At 40.3% G+C, this 18,954-nt stretch overlaps 1 protein-coding gene and 1 long non-coding RNA gene across 4 annotated transcripts in view; one reads left to right on the forward strand and one right to left on the reverse strand.

Annotated features, from left to right (window-relative positions):
• Window positions 1–18,954, reverse strand: part of thada (THADA, armadillo repeat containing) — a 283,459-nt gene that overhangs the window by 223,405 nt on the left and 41,100 nt on the right. For all 3 annotated transcript variants that reach the window (XM_002932394.5, XM_012963890.3, XM_031901873.1), the window contains exon 22: window positions 11,485–11,594. In XM_002932394.5, coding sequence (XP_002932440.2) covers window positions 11,485–11,594 — 110 coding nt within the window. The remainder of the gene's footprint in view (window positions 1–11,484; window positions 11,595–18,954) is intronic.
• LOC116410802 lies at window positions 904–18,897 on the forward strand. The gene is made up of 2 exons (XR_004222641.1): window positions 904–1,036; window positions 18,666–18,897. It is a non-coding gene; the product is annotated as an uncharacterized LOC116410802 (long non-coding RNA).

Consider the following 18,954-nt stretch of genomic DNA (forward strand, 5'->3'; position numbering starts at 1 on the left):
TTCCACAACCAGTAGCATGATAGACTGAGTGGAATAGTGGCTATTAGGGGTATTTGGGAAGAACCGAAGATTGCTATCCATAACAATCCAAAAAAAAAAAAAAGTGTTTTGCTGACCAGCAATTAATATTTATATAAAAACAATATTTCTATCCTGGCCATGAAAGCTGGGAGCACAGAAAATTGTGTGTCTCCATGTGTGAAAGAAAAAAAAAAATAAAAAAAAGGGGATTTTCTTCTATAATGGATACTGAATCCAGAACATTTCACAACTTGTCATATATTGGTCTAAACTATTCAATGTGAAGTAATAAATACAACATCAAAAGGACCTAGAATAATGTCTCCCTTATATGTTTGGCAAACGCAACCTAAAGTTTAGAACCAATTCTAAGAAATCATATTATCCAGTGGGGAAAATAAAATAAAAAAATGTGTTCAAGTCAAGGAGTATCTTTACTCTATGGCGGCCATTTGATTCCTTTACTTTCCTTTATGGTTGTGTTATGACATAACATTATTGAATTAGAGAACACATATTGTGTAATTTCTAGCATACCCTGTTATCCGCCCACATTAACCTTCTACCAATTTTGTTTTCCATGAAATAACATTTAAAGAAATTCCTGATTAAGAATGCTGGTTTCTGGACTTTTAAGAGTTTCTCCTATTTCTCTTCATCCTTATCGACAATTAAAGAAACATAACTCCTTTCCTGGAGACAAGACAGCTGTATGGAATGCAATTACACAGTAAGGTGGCATAGTTAATATATATGAAATGCGATATCTTAAAGGTTTAATCTTTCTCAAAATTAAAAAAGAAGGGAAAAAAACACAAGAGAGAGATAAGATCAGACTTGTCTGCTGGTTTCAACACTTCATCGCATTGAAGACAGATAACTCTTCAAAAACATCTTTATGTTTGCACAGCGATGGCTAACATGAAAAGCACAAGCCATTGCGGTTGGATGCTGGATGCTACAGACGGACACACAGAGGTTAAAACAAAGATTCCAAAACAGGAAAAGATTTGAGGTGAGTGCTAAGTTAGGGTGACTTATGACATTATTGTGTGCACCTCAGAACTAACTGATTATTGGATACTCCTACTGTAAAGGGCACAATGTTCAGAGTAATGTCACCAAACAAGAGGATGTTGATCCCAACTTAGATATAATTACCCCTTATTGGGGGCAGAACAGCCCTATTGGGTTTATTTCATGGTTAAATGATTCCCTTTTCTCTGTAATAATAAAACAGTACCTGTACTTGATCCCAACTAAGAAATAATTACCCCTTATTGGGGGCAGAACAGCCCTATTGGGTTTATTTAATGGTTAAATGATTCCCTTTTCTCTGTAATAATAAAACAGTACCTGTACTTGATCCCAACTAAGATATAATTACCCCTTATTGGGGGCAGAACAGCCCTATTGGGTTTATTTAATGGTTAAACGATTCCCTTTTCTCTGTAATAATAAAACAGTACCTGTACTTGATCCCAACTAAGATATAATTACCCCGTATTGGGGGCAGAACAGCCCTATTGGGTTTATTTAATGGTTAAATGATTCCCTTTTCTCTGTAATAATAAAACAGTACCTGTACTTGATCCCAACTAAGATATAATTACTCCTTATTGGGGGCAGAACAGCCCTATTGGGTTTATTTCATGTTTAAATGATTCCCTTTTCTCTGTAATAATAAAACAGTACCTGTACTTGATCCCAACTAACATATAATTACCCCTTATTGGGGGCATAACAGCCCTATTGGGTTTATTTAATGGTTAAATGATTCCCTTTTCTCTGTAATAATAAAACAGTACCTGTACTTGATAAGATATAATTACCCCTTATTGGGGGCAGAAAAGGCCTATTGGGTTTATTTAATGTTGAAGTTATTTTTTAGTAGACTTAAGGTATGGAGATCCAATTATGTAAAGACCCCTTATCCGGAAAACCTCAGGTCTCAGGCATTCTGGATAACAGGTCCCTTACCTGTACTGCAAATCTAAGAGATGTCGGGAAATAAGACATCAGAGAAACATGGTTTCCTTTCAATATAATGAATCAGCTCAATAAGCTTATGTCAAAAAGGGGGTATGTTTTCCTTCTAAGGGCTATGGCTAATGGCTATGGCCATGTCACTTATAAGGACCTCTACACAGTAGCCACCAAGGAGCCCAATGTCTGCAGTGAAAACCCCAGCAAGTACTCCAACTGCAAATTCTTCACAATGCATGTTTTCAGGCAACAAACATGGACCAGGGTCAACTACTAGACCTCACAGCATCCCTGGTGTTTTGAAAGCTCCTTCTCAGAAGCCCCACTCAACAGATGAGTTATGCCTATTGCTGTTCTTTTTGACAGGTACTGAAGATTAGAAGAAACTCCATTGCTTTTTTTCCACCAATGTTAGTCTACACTGGTAGTCACCTGAGTAAACATGTAAAAAACTAGGCAGAGAGGTTAAACAATAAATAAACTGTTGATAACTAACTGGAAGTAAACAAGACCACAAAGGATCACAGGAATTTGCTTTTTATATAAAATTTCAAAACAAAATCTGGCCATAAATCAACTGGGCTTACATGCTTGGAAAAGCCCTATTCAATCTCAGTAAGGTTCTTATTGTCCACTGTGTTTCACAAACTGCTGGATTTGGTAAGAGTTCATTTCTAGGTAATCAGATTTATCATTTTTTCAAAATAACTGAGTTGCACGGTTTTTTTTTTCTATGTCAGAGGTGAACGGCACTTTCTACATTAAATGTTACTTTGATTAATATGGAATAAACAGTGTGGGGAACATTAATCAAAGGATGAAAAGCATAAGAAGAACATTATGTGCAAAATTACAAGAAGAAAACACTGCCACCCATATCTCACTTCAATAGGCTTTTACATGTTGCTCACCGCCCTTTATGATGTTGCTCCCAGTGACCTTCAAGTAGGGGCCCCATTTATAAATGTCTGGCTTGGAGACAAGTTTTGGAAGCCCAGAGACACAGTTTTACTCCAAGCAGAGTCTCCTGCAAGCCAGCAGCCCACATGGGGCTACCTAATAGCCAATCACAGCCCCAAGGAACTTTTTTCATGCTTGTATGGCTCACCAACACTTTTTACATCTGTGTGTGGCTCGTGAGTAAAAAAAAGTTGAGGATCCCTGTAGTAGAAGAGGAAAGCTGCCATGATTGGAAGGCCTTTAAAGCCTGGTATGTTTTGCCTTCCTCTGGATCAACAAGCAGTTAGGCAGGTTATATATAGGCATTATGGTTGAACGTGATGGACGTACGTCTTTTTTCAACCTAACTTACTGTTACTATGTTACTTATCACATTTAACATTAATTCAATATTCCCTCTCTGCTCTGCTCGCTTGGCGATGTTGCCAAGAGAGCGGATCTTCTCCCGATATCCCCCACCTACGGGTGGGCGATATCGGGAGAATCAAGGCTAATTGGGGCCAAACGATCTAATTATTACCGCGGGTATAGGCAAAGTCGGTCCAGGGACCACATCAACAAGCCAATGCGATCCCCGATCCGACTAGATTCCTTAACCTGCCCGATCGAGATCTGGCCGATTTCAGGCCAGATGTCGGGCAGGCCCGTCGGGAGTGCCCATACACGGGCCGATTTAGCGATGATTCATCCTATATATAGAGTCTGAAAATCTGGTGGACACAAATGAGCAATAACACAAATGATAATGTGGCACAAAGGAAGAGGAAACAAAGCTAAGGTACCAAAAGGATTAGGGCATATTCTGAGATTAAGATTGCTTGGAAATGCTGGAGATTGCCTGCCTTTTACAGCGCTTCCTACTGTGGTCATCAGAAAGTGTGACAACCAGCCATTACTGGCTGTGAACTGTAATCAACATGTGCTAGGCCCAAAACACACAGATTCTTAACACAGAGCAAAAAAAAAAAAAGACCTTGGCAGTAGCAAGGTGGTCATTTGGGGTCAGTTACAAACAAGAGGGTAACCTTTAGTTAAAGATGAAAAGACCGAAGGCATTGCTCATCAATTTCTATATGATTAGTTATTATAAAATTTACATTTGGAAGCTGGACTATGATACAGTTATGATGTTCTCCAAGAGGCTAGTGGGAGAAGGACCATGCTTGGCCCAGTGGCCTCCAGTTGGACAGTCCTGATGTAAAAAAAAAATCAAATTATTATTGTGAATGAAAGTACCAGTAGGTGTCTTTCTGAGATTGGCAACCATATTTCTTAAGGGAATGGAAGATATTAGCTGTGATGGATGAGGAGTGCTTCGTGATTCTTATATACAGTGGTGTGAAAAACTATTTGCCCCCTTCCTGATTTCTTATTCTTTTGCATGTTTGTCACACTTAAATGTTTCTGATCATCAAACACATTTAACTATTAGTCAAAGATAACACAAGTAAACACAAAATGCAGTTTTTAAATGAGGGTTTTTATTATTTAGGGAGAATAAAAATCCAAACCTACATGGCCCTGTGTGAAAAAGTAATTGCCCCCTGAACCTAATAACTGGTTGGGCCACCCTTAGCAGCAATAACTGCAATCAAGCGTTTGCGATAACTTGCAACGAGTCTTTTACAGCGCTCTGGAGGAATTTTGGCCCACTCATCTTTGCAGAATTGTTGTAATTCAGCTTTATTTGAGGGTTTTCTAGCATGAACCGCCTTTTTAAGGTCATGCCACAACATCTCAATAGGATTCAGGTCAGGACTTTGACTAGGCCACTCCAAAGTCTTCATTTTGTTTTTCTTCAGCCATTCAGAGGTGGATTTGCTGGTGTGTTTTGGGTCATTGTCCTGCTGCAGCACCCAAGATCGCTTCAGCTTGAGTTGACGAACAGATGGCCGGACATTCTCCTTCAGGATTTTTTGGTAGACAGTAGAATTCATGGTTCCATCTATCACAGCAAGCCTTCCAGGTCCTGAAGCAGCAAAACAACCCCAGACCATCACACTACCACCACCATATTTTACTGTTGGTATGATGTTCTTTTTCTGAAATGCTGTGTTACTTTTACGCCAGATGTAACGGGACACGCACCTTCCAAAAAGTTCAACTTTTGTCTCGTCTGTCCACAAGATATTGATCTTGGCAATCATTGAGATGTTTTTTAGCAAAATTGAGACGAGCCTTAATGTTCTTTCTGCTTAAAAGTGGTTTGCGCCTTGGAAATCTGCCATGCAGGCCGTTTTTGCCCAGTCTCTTTCTTATGGTGGAGTCGTGAACACTGACCTTAATTGAGGCAAGTGAGGCCTGCAGTTCTTTAGATGTTGTCCTGGGGTCTTTTGTGGCCTCTCGGATGAGTTGTCTCTGCGCTCTTGGGGTAATTTTGGTCGGCCGACCACTCTTGGGAAGGTTCACCACTGTTCCATGTTTTTGCCATTTGTGGATAATGGCTCTCACTGTGGTTCGCCGGAGTCCCAAAGCTTTACAAATGGCTTTATAACCTTTACCAGACTGATAGATCTCAATTACTTTTGTTCTCATTTGTTCCTGAATTTCTTTGGATCTTGGCATGATGTCTAGCTTTTGAGGTGCTTTTGGTCTACTTCTCTGTGTCAGGTAGCTCCTATTTAAGTGATTTCTTGATTGAAACAGGTGTGGCAGTAATCAGGCCTGGGGGTGACTACAGAAATTGATATTGAAATTGAAAATTGAAATTGATAAACCACAGTTAAGTTATTTTTTAACAAGGGGGGCAATCACTTTTTCACACAGGGCCATGTAGATTTGGAGTTTTTTTTCTCCCTTAATAACGTAAACCTTCATTTAAAAACTGCATTTTGTGTTCAATTATGTTATCTTTGACTAATAGTTAATGGTTTTTGATGAGCAGAAACATTTAAGTGGGACAAACATGCAAAAGAATAAGAAATCAGGAAGGGGGCAAATAGTTTTTCACACCACTGTATATTTAAACTGGAACCATATGAAACACTCTCAGGGAGAATTTTTTTTTCAATTTGATTTTTATTGACTGTACAAATCAAATATACATTTCACATAGCAGAAATGTGATATTCTACAAGTTTGTACGTAAAATGCCTGCTAATCAGAAGGTACAGTCAGTTTACTCAAATAAATAAGATTGACAGAGGAGAAAATGATGTGGGGAGAGAGAACCATTATACATCAGTTAGTATTTCACTGTAGGGCAATAGTCCCTCACCCAGCATTGAGGCTCTACTGGATATGGAAGGGTTAGGAGTAGTTAAGGGCTGCATATTCAGATGTTATATCTACCATTAGGTACAAATAATATTTCCTAGGCTGATGTTTACTATAAAAAAATTCATAAAAAAGCAAGAGTAAACTAAACTGAGGCAGGTGTAATACAAAGTCTCTTTATTGAGAGGAGATTGCCCCATAATACCATATTATGTAGGTGACCAGACGCCAGAGAGATTAACCTGACATCACTTGAGAGGAGACCAGGATACAGAACACTTAATGAAGCATTAAAGGGACAGTAAAGGTGCTTACAGGAAAGAAACAGACTATATGTAAGTAAAAGTATACATTAAAAAACAGCAATCCCTCTCAATCTACCCACTAATGAATAAACCTTAGCCAAACTGAACAAATAACTTGAGGACTAATAAAGTGATCTAAGTAGCAGTTTGACATGTAGTGCATCAAACAATTACATTTGGTGGCAAGAGTTTTTTGCCTCACTAGTCCAAGTAGCCGGAGAAAATTTGGTAACAGGCCCTTGGCACTATACTTGCCTACATGAAGGGCACTAAGCCAAGGTTATAGTTTCTGTATGTAGTCAGGAGATCTGTGTAGCCCACTGTCTAGCCAGGAGAGACCTCTACCAGGGTTTTGAAGTAACTAATTTAGCAGTTGCCTAAGGCTGGGAGTTTAGTGGGGAAAAGCATGCCATATGGAATTGCATCTAATGTAGATATCCCTTGACTCCTTCATTTCTGTTTATTTGCTTTATGCTTTCAGGTTTCTATAAAAGGAGGAAGATATAGTGATTCCCAGAAGCACCCATCAGATAAACTGCCCAGTTTTTTACCTCCATTAGAGCTGTATCAATGCCCTAAACTTTTAAAAGTGTGTTCCTTAAGGGGGTTTGCCAGGGACAAGTAAGCCCTTTCAATGAAGAAAAATGAGGGGGAACACTCTCTGTCCTGAATTGTTTATAAGCTATATTTCAAGGGACATTTTTTTCTGCTGTTCCTGGAGCCTTCTCCAGCATTCCATTTGTACTGTAAGCCTGAGGGCTCTGCTCATAACAATCTGCAATTATTGGAAAATGGCTCTTGCATAAGGGTTGTGCTGTTCATAAATGTATTATAAGGAGGGCACTATACTATTTCACATAATAAATGAAAGTTATGGAGTGTGCGCTGAAGTGGTCTGTGAAGAGAGGTGGAGGTGAAGGAAAAGTCTAGGTTAACTTTGAGTTAGGTTCCTTAGCAAGGTGAACATTAGATAAAGAGGCATAGGACCTAAAGCAGTGCTGTTCAATATTTCTATAATGAGTTAACAAATTTACCACACTTAGAATATTGAATGTAATACAATTTTTATGTCATAAAGTCTTTTTAAATGCTCTGCAAATATGAGAATATCGACCATATTTCTAAATCGAATGGAATATTTAATGATGGTTTTAATGACTATGATAGATAACCATACCTCCCATTTGAAAAATGAAAAGAGGGACACATTTTTTGACCATGCTCCAATTACCACATCAGATTTTTTTTTTTCAAAAAAATACTCCTTTTATACAGTTGAAATGGTGGGATCAGACGCAAAATGTTCTATACCCTCATACTGTACTACCTATGGAAAACAATATAGCAACTCCTACATATAAAATACAAATATAGAGAGAAGTCAGTCAGTTATAAGTGGGTTATAACTATGTACCAGTTTTGCCCACCCATACACAGTGCCCCCAATGCCCAATAGACAGTACCCCCATACATAGTGCCCCATAGACAGTACCCCCCATAGAAAGTGCCCCCAATTGCCCCCATAGACAGTACCTCTCATATAAAGTGCCCCCAATTGACCCCATAGACAGTGCCACCAACTGACCCAATAGGTAGTGCCCCCTATTGCCCCACAGACAGTAGCCCCCATACACAGTGCCCCCATAGAAAGTACCCCCATACACAGTGCCCCCAATTGACCCCATACAGTGCCCCCATTGAAAGTACCCCCCATACACAATGCCTCCTATTGACCCCATAGACAGTGCCCCCATAGACAGTGCCCCCATAAAATGTGCCCCCACACACAATGCCCCCATAGAAAGTGCCCCCAATTGCCCCCATAGACAGTAACCCCATAGATAGTACCTCCTATACACAGTGCCCCCATAGACGCTCCTTTTTCGGCGTACGTGTGCCGTTAATACGGATGGGACGCAACCTTATAAAAGGGCCTGTCGCCACCGCACAAGGAGCAGCATAAGGAGCAGGAGCGCCCGGCTCCAGCCAGCGCAACCCACTGTCCCAGATAGTTCAACAAATGTGCCACATTTCCGTAATCTACAGTGGGATGCGCTATTAAAATCGGGACAGTCCCGCGGAGAGCGGGACAGTTGGGGGGTATGGATAAGGAGGGTTTCATGATTCATATATATATATATATATAAAATACTGCAAAAGGAGCCAGCACCCGGGCATTCGACTCTATGTAAGTGGAGTGCTACCTTTTGTTGGACTATATATATATATATATATATATATATATATATATTCAAGTTTTATTTCAAAGTAGTCCAAGTTTTATTTCAAAATGATCAATCATGATCTTGAGAAAGGTCCCGAATGGGACCGAAATGTAACGTTGGCTTTTCATGCGTTTCTAATACACAATTGATCTTTTTGAAATAAAACTCGGTGTTGCTGGTCTTTTTTAGGATATTTAAATAATTTACTTTGCACCCAAGGGAAGAGCTGAAGCAGAGTGCAACCCTGGGTTTGAAATATATATATATATATATATATATATATATATATATATATATATATATATATATATATATATATATATATATATATATATATATATATATATTTAAACTGGGACCATGTAAAAGCACTCCCAGGGAGAATTTTTTTTCCCCAATTTGATTTTTATTGACTGTACAAATCAAATATACATTTCACATAACAGAAATGTGATATCCTACAACTTTCTATGTGAAGTGCCTGCTAATCAGGAGGTACAGTCAGTTTACTCAAATAAATAAGGATTGACAGAAGAGAAAATGATGTGGGGAGAAAGAACATTATACGTCAGTCGGTATTTCACTGGAGGGCAATAGCATTGAGGCTCTCCTAGATATGGAAGTGTTAGGAGTAGATAATGGCTGCATATTTAGATGCTGTATCTACCTTTAGGTATAGATAATATTTCCAAGGCTGACTAGACATATTTTGATGACCTGGAGGAAATTTGAACTGAAGGCAGATATAATGCAAAGTCTTTTTAGTGAGAGGGGACTGACCCAATCGAGATGAGCCTCTAGGAACCATATTATGTGTGCAGTTGCATGGAGGTGACCAGACACCACAGAAATAGACATCACCTGCAAGGAGACTAGTATATAAAACACTTAAAGGCACCATTAAAAGAGCAGTAAAGGTGCTTGCAGGTGAGAAAGAGAAAATGTACAGATATACAGTGATGCCCCTCACCCTACCCACTAATTATATAATTCAAGCTAAACATTGGGGTAATAAATGAATCTATTAAGCTGGCGTTTTATGTGTAGTGTGTCAAACAATTACTTCTGACAAGAGTTCTTTGCATCCCCAGTCATTTATAGTAAATTTAGGAACAGGCCCTTGGCACGATACATGCTTTCATGAAGGGTGCTAAGGTAGCATTATCGTTTCTGTCTGTAGTCAGGAGAGGCCTCCACCAGGATTTTGAAGTAACTCATTTGGCATTTGCCTAAGTTCAGTAGCGAAAAACATATGAAATTTGTGTCTGATGTAGATGCCCCTTGACTGCCCAGTTTTCTGTTGATTTTTACATGACCCTCCCCTTTGTCCTACTGTACAATTGTCTGATCTATGTCCTATTGGACAACTGTTTAAGCCATGCCTATGGGTGTGTATAAATTGTGTTAGCTGTGTTTTGCATACCTCGCCTATGATTAAGTGCTTGTCACAAAATGAAATGAAGGCTGCTATGTATCCTATAGGTACTTATAGTAAGGTTTGCTGTTATTTTTACCACCTACCATGGAGGGAAACTTATATCCAGTATTATGAATTCATGAGGGCATTGCAGGTGTTGGAATAGGGGAGAAAATAGACTCAATGGAAAATTGAGTTCTCCCTACCTCAATGCTGACTCATTCACTGAGGGAAAATACTGTGCCTACTAGCATCACCATAAGAAGTACTTTCTCCTAGTCTTTGCCTGGGTAGACATTACTTCGAATTTAGACCATTTGCAGAGTTTCTAGTTATGCTTGGGCTGGGAGCCATCTGCTAGGGCTAAAGCTGTGACCCCAACCAGGCAAAGTTCAGGATTTAGGTGCCCAGAAGACATAGGGGCATTTCCATGACCTTAAGACATGGAAAAGGCAACCTAGATTCCCTGGAGGTGCGTTATAAGCATATATGGTTGGACTTAACTACCGAGGTAGCACACCCCATGACACAGAAAGTGCCCAGCGGGGGTCTGCTTCCTTAGTAGTCACTCATGATTTAGTGCGGGGGGTGACATGGGAGACCAGATATTTTACTACCGTTGCAGGTTACCTGCGATTTTGTGAGAGCGTGGGGTGGTTGCAATTGACCAGCGCTTTTGCTCCTGACACAGGTCACCAACGATTTTGAGCAAAAAATTCTGTTTTGGTTTAAATACAATAAACATATTTATAGGGGTTAGTAAGGATTCCATTTTAAATCTAGGAGGCCATATTGTACTACTGTGAGGCAAGCTGAGCACTATTTCAACAGAACAGGTATGGTTTTTTGCTTCTCACTAGAAGTATTAGTAAAGAGGTACTGGACAGAAAGGCACTTTTATTAACAATGCTCTGAAAATCAGAGCGATTCATGCTTATTATGCTTCTCTCCGAGATTGGGTTATACAGAATAAAGCTGTTTTAAATTAAATATGATAATGTTCTAATTACAGGGCGAAAAGTGAAACAGTCCTAAATTTCTACAATTAGATGCTTTAATTAATACTGCATTATATTTAGAAGAACAAAAAAAAAAAAGACCTGTGGAAGCCAAAACTTAATAGATTGGGGGCAGTATGAAATTTCACCTACCCCTGTAACAGACAAAACACATACGAACAGAAGCACGCAGGCATGCAAGTTTGTTCAGAGGGAACATTCGTTTTTCCATTTTAATAAAGAATGCTAATTCATGGATAAAACATTGCTTTAGGGGGTAACTGAATTACTAATGCCTCCCAAGAGAAAAATCCCCTAAATAAGCCAGTGATTAGAAAATAAAACAGGAGTCTCACCCAATCAGCATTTCTGTAAGCTTGGCAAAACCAACATAAGCCAGTTCAAAAGCCCCTCGGTGTCTGGACTGCAAAAGGTGATGCTTAAAATATTCTCCCATTTCTTTAACCTGGAATTAAGAAAGAGAAAAGAAAACTCAATTACTGCTGTACAAAAATGCTATTTTTATAACTGAATGGCTAATGATGCGTGCTATTCTGTATACATGCCTCAGCTTGGTTTATTGCCTACCTGGAAGTTAACAACAATGAATTAGAGCAAACTGCTTAGTTCCTCAGTAATCGTAACTCTCGCACGTTATAATTGTATTCATGCCTCTGTGTCGGCATTGGGTTTTTATCACTGGACCAGTCTGCAGACAAGAAGGAACCAACTCTTGTTGGGTAATGACTTAAGGTCCCCATACACAGGCCCGTGTATGGGCAGAACCGATCAGCCTGGCCGACCGATATCTGGCCTGAAATTGGCCAGATCTTGATCGGCCAGGTTAGAAAATCCAGTCAGATCAGGGACCGCATCAACGAGCCGATGCGGTCCCCGAACCGACTGCCCCATGGCCGCAAATGTAATTTGATCGTTTGGCCCCAGGGCCAAACAATCAGATTATTTTTTTTTTTAGCTACTTGCTACCCGATATCGCCCACCCGTAGGGGGGGATATCGGGTGAAGATCCGCTCGCTTGGCGACATCGCCAATCGAGCGGATCTTATAGTGTTTGGGGGCCTTTACTATCTACTCAGAGACAACAGATTGAAATCTTACGGGACTGCATGGTGGTTGATGCAAGTGATTGGTAGATAATTCACACATGGAGCCATGAGTTAAAGGAACATTAAAAGCAAAATTGGAAAATGTATAAAAGTAATTATAATATAATAATACTTTTGCCTTCTACTGGTACCAGAAAGACTACTATAGTTTATATAAACAAAGCTTCTGTGTAGCCATGACGGAAGTCATTCAAAAGAGAAAAGGCACAGGTTATATATGTATGTATGTATAACTTTATTTATAAAGCGCCACAAGGGTACGCAGCGCTGTACAGTCTTACAGAATACAAAATTACACACAGGGAGGACAAGTGATACAATAAATAAATACAATATATACATATATGTATATATATATATATATATATATATATATATATATATATATATATATATATATATATATATATAAGTGCCATGTGGTATGAGACACAGTAGGAAGGAGGTCCCTGCCCCGTAGAGCTTACAATCTGATATAGCAGATAACAGATTTAACAACATTGTATTCTACAGAACGTATCTGTTATCTGCTGTGGAACCTGTGCCTTTTCTCCTTTTTTTTTCCAGTTTGAATGGCTGCCCCCCAGTGCTACCCAGCAGCTTATTTATATAAAGTGTGTTGCTCATCAGCTCCTTGGATGTTGCTCCCAGTGGCCTTATAGCGGTTGCTTATTTTTGAATTCTTGGCTTGGAGGCGCATTCTGGTTGCATAAGAACCAGGTGTACTGCCAAACAGAGCCTCATATAGGCTGCCAGTCCACAAAGGGGCTACCAAATAGCCTATCACAGTCCGTACTTGGCACCCCCCGGAAACTTTTTTGCTTGTGTTGCTCCCCAGCTCTTTTTTTCATTTGCTAGTGGCTCATCCTTAGGGCAGGTAAATATATAGGCCCAATTAAAACTTGCCAACTTTGTCCTTTCAGATCTTGGTGTGCACAAATATCAATCAAAGGATTGCTTTTCCTTTGATTAGCTTATTGGCCTGTCTATGGATCTGCCAATAGACCTGTCTGACCAATATCTGGCCAACTTTTATAGAAAAAATTATCCAAAAATCCTGTTGGGGCTGGGACCACATTAGCTGGTTGACTGCCTGCAATCCCATGATTCTGATCTGATTTTGATCCAAGGACCAAATCTGGAAAAAAAACCTGCTAGTCTGGTGACTTCGCCAATTGAGCGGATATTTACATGCCCAGCTTTGCCTTTTTTTCAACTGGGCATAAAACATGATTGGCCATGGCTGGCACCATACTCACTTCCTCAGTTAAAATGTTATCTGTAGAAAAACATACATAATTGTTGAGGGGAACCAAAATAAACGTTGTCACCCTAAAGCTAAAAGTGTGCTAAAGCAGTGTCCCCTGGGAAAGTGACAACGAGTAAATGTTTATTTAATTTTTTTTTTTTTTTTTTTTTTTTTTTTTAAGAAAAACAGGCTTGTTTTTGGAAACTGGCTGTACTTCTAAAACCATGTCAGTAAGCACAAGATTATACATTTTTTTTCTATGAAAATCAAAATATTGGAAGCAAACAGTGAACTTGTTACCATGGCATACTGGAAGCTTTGATCATAGTATTTGATCTCCCTAAAATAAACATGGTGGGTGGAGGGGGTGCAACACAGACAAGGTCTAACGGAATTAAGTTGGCCTGAAGTTGGGCAGCGCTACTAAAATCCAGTGAGTAAAGGTGGCCATACACGAGGCGATTTCGCTCGTTGTGCGATGAACGATTATATCGACAAACGATCGTATGGCGATCGAGTTCCCATACGATATGCCATCCACGGGCAACGATAATTCGGGAAAGATTTCGTCGCATCATTATCGTAAAATACGTACGATCGTACATCTACGTACGATCGAATGTCGTTGACTTCCGCTGCTGGCAATCGTGACATGCGCAGAGAACAATTGTTGAAAGACAAATGTCTGACACTCACACCAACTTAAACGACCAAAATTTTTAAACCTGGCCGATCGATTTTGGGGACGATAATGTCGGCTCGTTTAGTGGGCCGACGATCGTTCGTACACCACCAACTATACGATAACTTAACGATAGCATCGGATCGTTCGGGAATCGGTCGTTTGTAAGTAAAAAATCGGTCCGTGTATGGCCACCTTTAGGAACTGTCCTGCCTGCGCTTCCAAACCTAGCGCATACACGTTAGCCTATAGGTAGTCTATGAACATTTCAGGAGTAGAACTGGGTCTCCTTCCCAAATTATCTTTCTTGTTTGAGATACTTTTCACGGCTATACCATATTTCCTAAAGCAGTGTCAGCAAATGGGTCTCCTTCCCAAATTATCTTTCTTGTTTGAGATACTTTTCACGGCTATACCATAATTTTTAAAGCAGTGTCAGCAAATGGAGCTTACTGATCCCTAGAAAAACAGTACTTGCACTGCCCTCTCAACTATTAGAAGCATCTGGACTGTGATCATGGAAAAAGCAGACTTTCCCGTGGGGCCCAGTAATGTTTTATGATGCCACTGTAACCCAGAAAGCCACATACTGGGCAAACCACTCATGTCTACCTACTAGAGCTGGGCCAAATAGTATTGGTCTGCCACCTTGCCAGTTCCACACCAACACTGTTTGGTCTGCAGGCTGCAGACTGCTGCAACTCACTCCCCCTGCTCTTGTTGTTTCTTTCTAAGTGTGGAGCCCACCAACTGTGCCCAAGGCATGTGTCTCACATGTCTACTCCTAGGTCCAGCCCTCCTGGTAGAAGCTGGCCATACACCATAAAGGAATACTGTCATAATTTTGACATTTCACAGCCATACTCTTTATTTCCCAGAGTGCCACAACCATGACCTGTGCTCTGATAAACTTCACTGCTGCCCCCCCCCCACCGCCCCCCCCCCCCCCCCCCCCCCGCAGCCGATCAGCAGAACAATGGGAAGGGAGCAAGATAGCAGCTCCCAGTATGTATCAGAATAGCACTCAATAGTAAGAAATCCAAGTCCGGCTTGGGACTCCTCCAGTTACATGGGAGTAGGAGAAACAATAGGTTAGCTGAAAGCAGTTCTACTGTGTAGCGCCGGCTCCTTCTGAAAGCTCAGACTCAGGCACAATGCACTGAGATGGCAACTACACACCAATATTAAAAGTAAAAAAAAATACATTTGTTAATTCTAGAATAAAATTTGAAATGGTAAAGTGAATTATTTGCTATGTAAACAGTGTAATTTACAAAATAAAAAGTACACCATAAAAATCATCATAGTATCTCGTTTGCCAAACTGGGGGCCTAAGGAGACCTGTTGGACGAGGTCTAAATCAAGATACAGTAGCTCTCCTTACCCAACAGAATTTTAAGACTGGCCAGACAATGGTCAGGCAGGCCGACAAAATACCCTATACACAAGTCAAGCAGCCAGCTGGGTCTGGAGGGGCAGAGGCGGCAGCTTTGATTGGCCAGCTTGAATTTTTGTTCTCCTTTACATAAAACATAACCAACAGCTGATGTGATATTCCTTCTTTGCAACATTATGCAACATTTTCTTTTCCCATGCCAAAACCATCTCATTTGCAACAAAATAAATATTTAAGCTTTGATATTTACATAAATATTTTCCTATAATAAAAGCATGACCTCATACTAACAGGCTATCATCAATAATCACAATCACCCTCTGCCTTCGGGGAAAATTCCTGTATTTCATCCCTGAGTTTCTTTTTATTAATGTCAAACATCTTTGCATTGCAAACACTAAGAAGCATGTGACCTCAGGCAACGGTGTCAGCCCGAATGCTTTTTTTTTCCCTTTACGGGTTTTGCCCCAAATTGCCTGCAGAAAGTCAGCCCTTTTATGTGATGTTTATGTGAGCATTAAGCAATATTACTGCTGCTTTCTGTACAAATATTTGCATTTCTGGAGCTTGAAAAAAAAAACAGCTAAAGGAGTGGCTGCTTCTTTGTGTGGATAATGTTGCTTCAGATTTAGAGCGCTGTTCCAGTTGGTCGATTTGCTTTGTACAAAGTTAACTTTGTTTCCTAGCCTGGACCGAAGAGCGGAGAGCGCACAGGTGCAAATTATTAACTTGCTCACAATACACTGCACCCTTTATTACATAATACATAACCAATTCATATTTCATGTGCTGTATACAGGTCCCTAGACGCATACCTTAACTATCTGTGTGCAAAAGTTTTCCATGTGCACTGCCAAACATGAAGTTAATTGCATTTCAGAAGAGTTTATTGTAAAATGCAGTTTTATTTTATTAAACTTGAAAAGTGAATGGAAAAGAAAGTTCAATACGAAGTTGAATAAGAAAAAGTCTAAGGAAAATGTGATTTATGCTTGAAAATAACAAAGTTAAACTGGTTCTGCTTGTATCTTGCGTATGTATTCCCTGGATGATGTGGCTATCTACTTCCTTCCGGGCAGAGCCATAGAGAGGCAATTCTGAGCATTTTGCCATCTGTCCGACTGCCAACCTTGTAGTCGAAATTACCCCATGTGCCATAGATTAAAAAAGTCTAAAGTGCCAAGGCAGGGAAAGGGCTAAGGCAACTTGAGAGACTTGAAAGTAACAGTGATGTACTGTGATAATTTGAGACAATATTCTCTTTTTTCCCACTGTTTATTGCACCTTACTCCAATTTAATGCAGGACTTCCTGGCAAAGGTCTCTAGTGTCACTTGCCTATCTAAAGACAAAAGGGCAGTATGTGGCCCTTGGGCACCATGTTAAATTCACTTGGTTGGCCCTAACCTTAAGATTTTACTCATTCACTGCAGAAAAACGGATTACCCTGTTCCATTGGCCCATAGTTTCTCCATGCCATGTAGAGCAACACCTTTCCCTTAAATGCCCCCAGCAAAGCAATCACTGCTACTTTGACTCCATGTAAAATTATTTGTGACTCTTATGCTCATCTTTTGATCTTCTTCTTCAATAACAAAATAGATGTACATAGAGATGGGGGAAAGGGGAAGGGGAGGGCTTTTGCAGGAGAGGGAGGGGTTTGGATGGATTTTGGGTAGGGTTTTGGCATGATTGGGTAGTGATCAGGGTGGAGCAGGGGCATGGTTGTGCATGCTAGGGGCATTTTTTTTTTTAATTGGGGCCCAGGAGAACAGTGGGCTTAGAACTGAAGGATGGCCATGGTTAGTACTATAGAGCCCTATGATTACCAATGGCGGCCCCGACAGGAGGCACAGCTGTGAACCAGTTAGGTCAACATTTAGAAGTAAATGTTCTTTCCTTCGCATCACTAGACTATAGCTGGGTGACTGCTTGTTTTGAGCTGAAGGGATATAAGCAAATGTTGAGGGTCGGTTGGTTCACTCAGAAAGGTTTATGTACAGGAAGTCACCGAGACAAGCCGGTACATTTACAGTTCTATGAAAGGCTCCACATTACTGGTAGCTTTTTCAGTAACACATTTTTTCTGACAATGAGGCTCATCAGTCACCTTGTACTGGCAAATTGCAAGTTAAGCAGTAAGCATTGGTCTGGAAGGTCTGGTGGCCGTCCATCAAGTCTTTAATGTCATTGGTGCTTTCCTAAAAGGCTCCACATGACCAATTGCTTGCATAACCACTCGTATCTTTATATTACTAGGTTACAGATAAGCCTAAGCACTCGTCAACCTTTACCAGCAGAATGTCTGAGGTAATGTCTATCTATCATTAACAGGATCTACAAGTACACACACTGGTCTGGTACACATTTGTGTATCTCTCAGGGGAACGACAGACTGGTATATCCTTCAAAGTTCCAGTACTAACAGAATATACCTGTCTTAAGGTGTTCATCGACGGGCCGATTCTAGCTGCCGATAACCGCCCCTTAGACCGATTTTGCAGCTTATCGGCCCGTGTATGGGCACTAACAATGGGCCTGCCCGACCAACATCTGGCCTGCAATCGGGCAGATATCGATCGGGCAGGTTAAAAAATTTAGTCGGATCGGGGACCGCATCAACGAGCCGATGCGGTCCCCAATCCAACTAAATTTTTTAACCTGCCTGATCGATATGTGGCCGATTGCAGGCCAGATATCGAACCGACTGTGCCTATTACAGTCATTTTAATTCGAATTAGCCCGATATTGCCCACCTGTAGGTGGATCTTAACGTGTATGGCCACCTTAACTCTTTATAATTTAGAAACCTTCCACCAAGTCCCATGGTGGGCTTACTGGAAACGTATAAGGCCCTTAAGATGACCGATTTAAGAGACCGTTTCACTCTCTGAGTCATAATTCATACATCCAATTTTATTTTTGGTTATGCTGGAGAAGACTGGGATGAGTAAGGGCAAAGGAATATTTAAAGGGATACTTTATCACGTGAGTCAGATCCAGACACAGCTGTCGGACAGATGAACAGGAGGACTGCATACAGATAGACTATTTCAACTTGTTGTTTTGTTTCCGTTATTCTAGGTGAAATGATTCAGATGATCAACTTGCCCTGTAAATATTTATATTCACATGTACTATCAAAACAACACCTTGGATGAAAAACCTCATTTTAGAAGGGGGAAAAAAAACTGAAAGTATGGGAATTTTTCGATATCCCCCGCACTGAAAAGTGGGTTTGTTAAAGCCAGATGGAAGGGAAAGGTCAAGAATTGAAAACAGAAACCTAATAAATCCATGATATTTCCAAATGAAATGCTTGCGGTAAGCTAATTTCTTGTAAACACTGCGCTTATGTCTGCTGAACACTTCC

This window comes from Xenopus tropicalis, chromosome 5, assembly GCF_000004195.4.
Source record: "Xenopus tropicalis strain Nigerian chromosome 5, UCB_Xtro_10.0, whole genome shotgun sequence".
NCBI lineage: Eukaryota > Metazoa > Chordata > Amphibia > Anura > Pipidae > Xenopus > Xenopus tropicalis.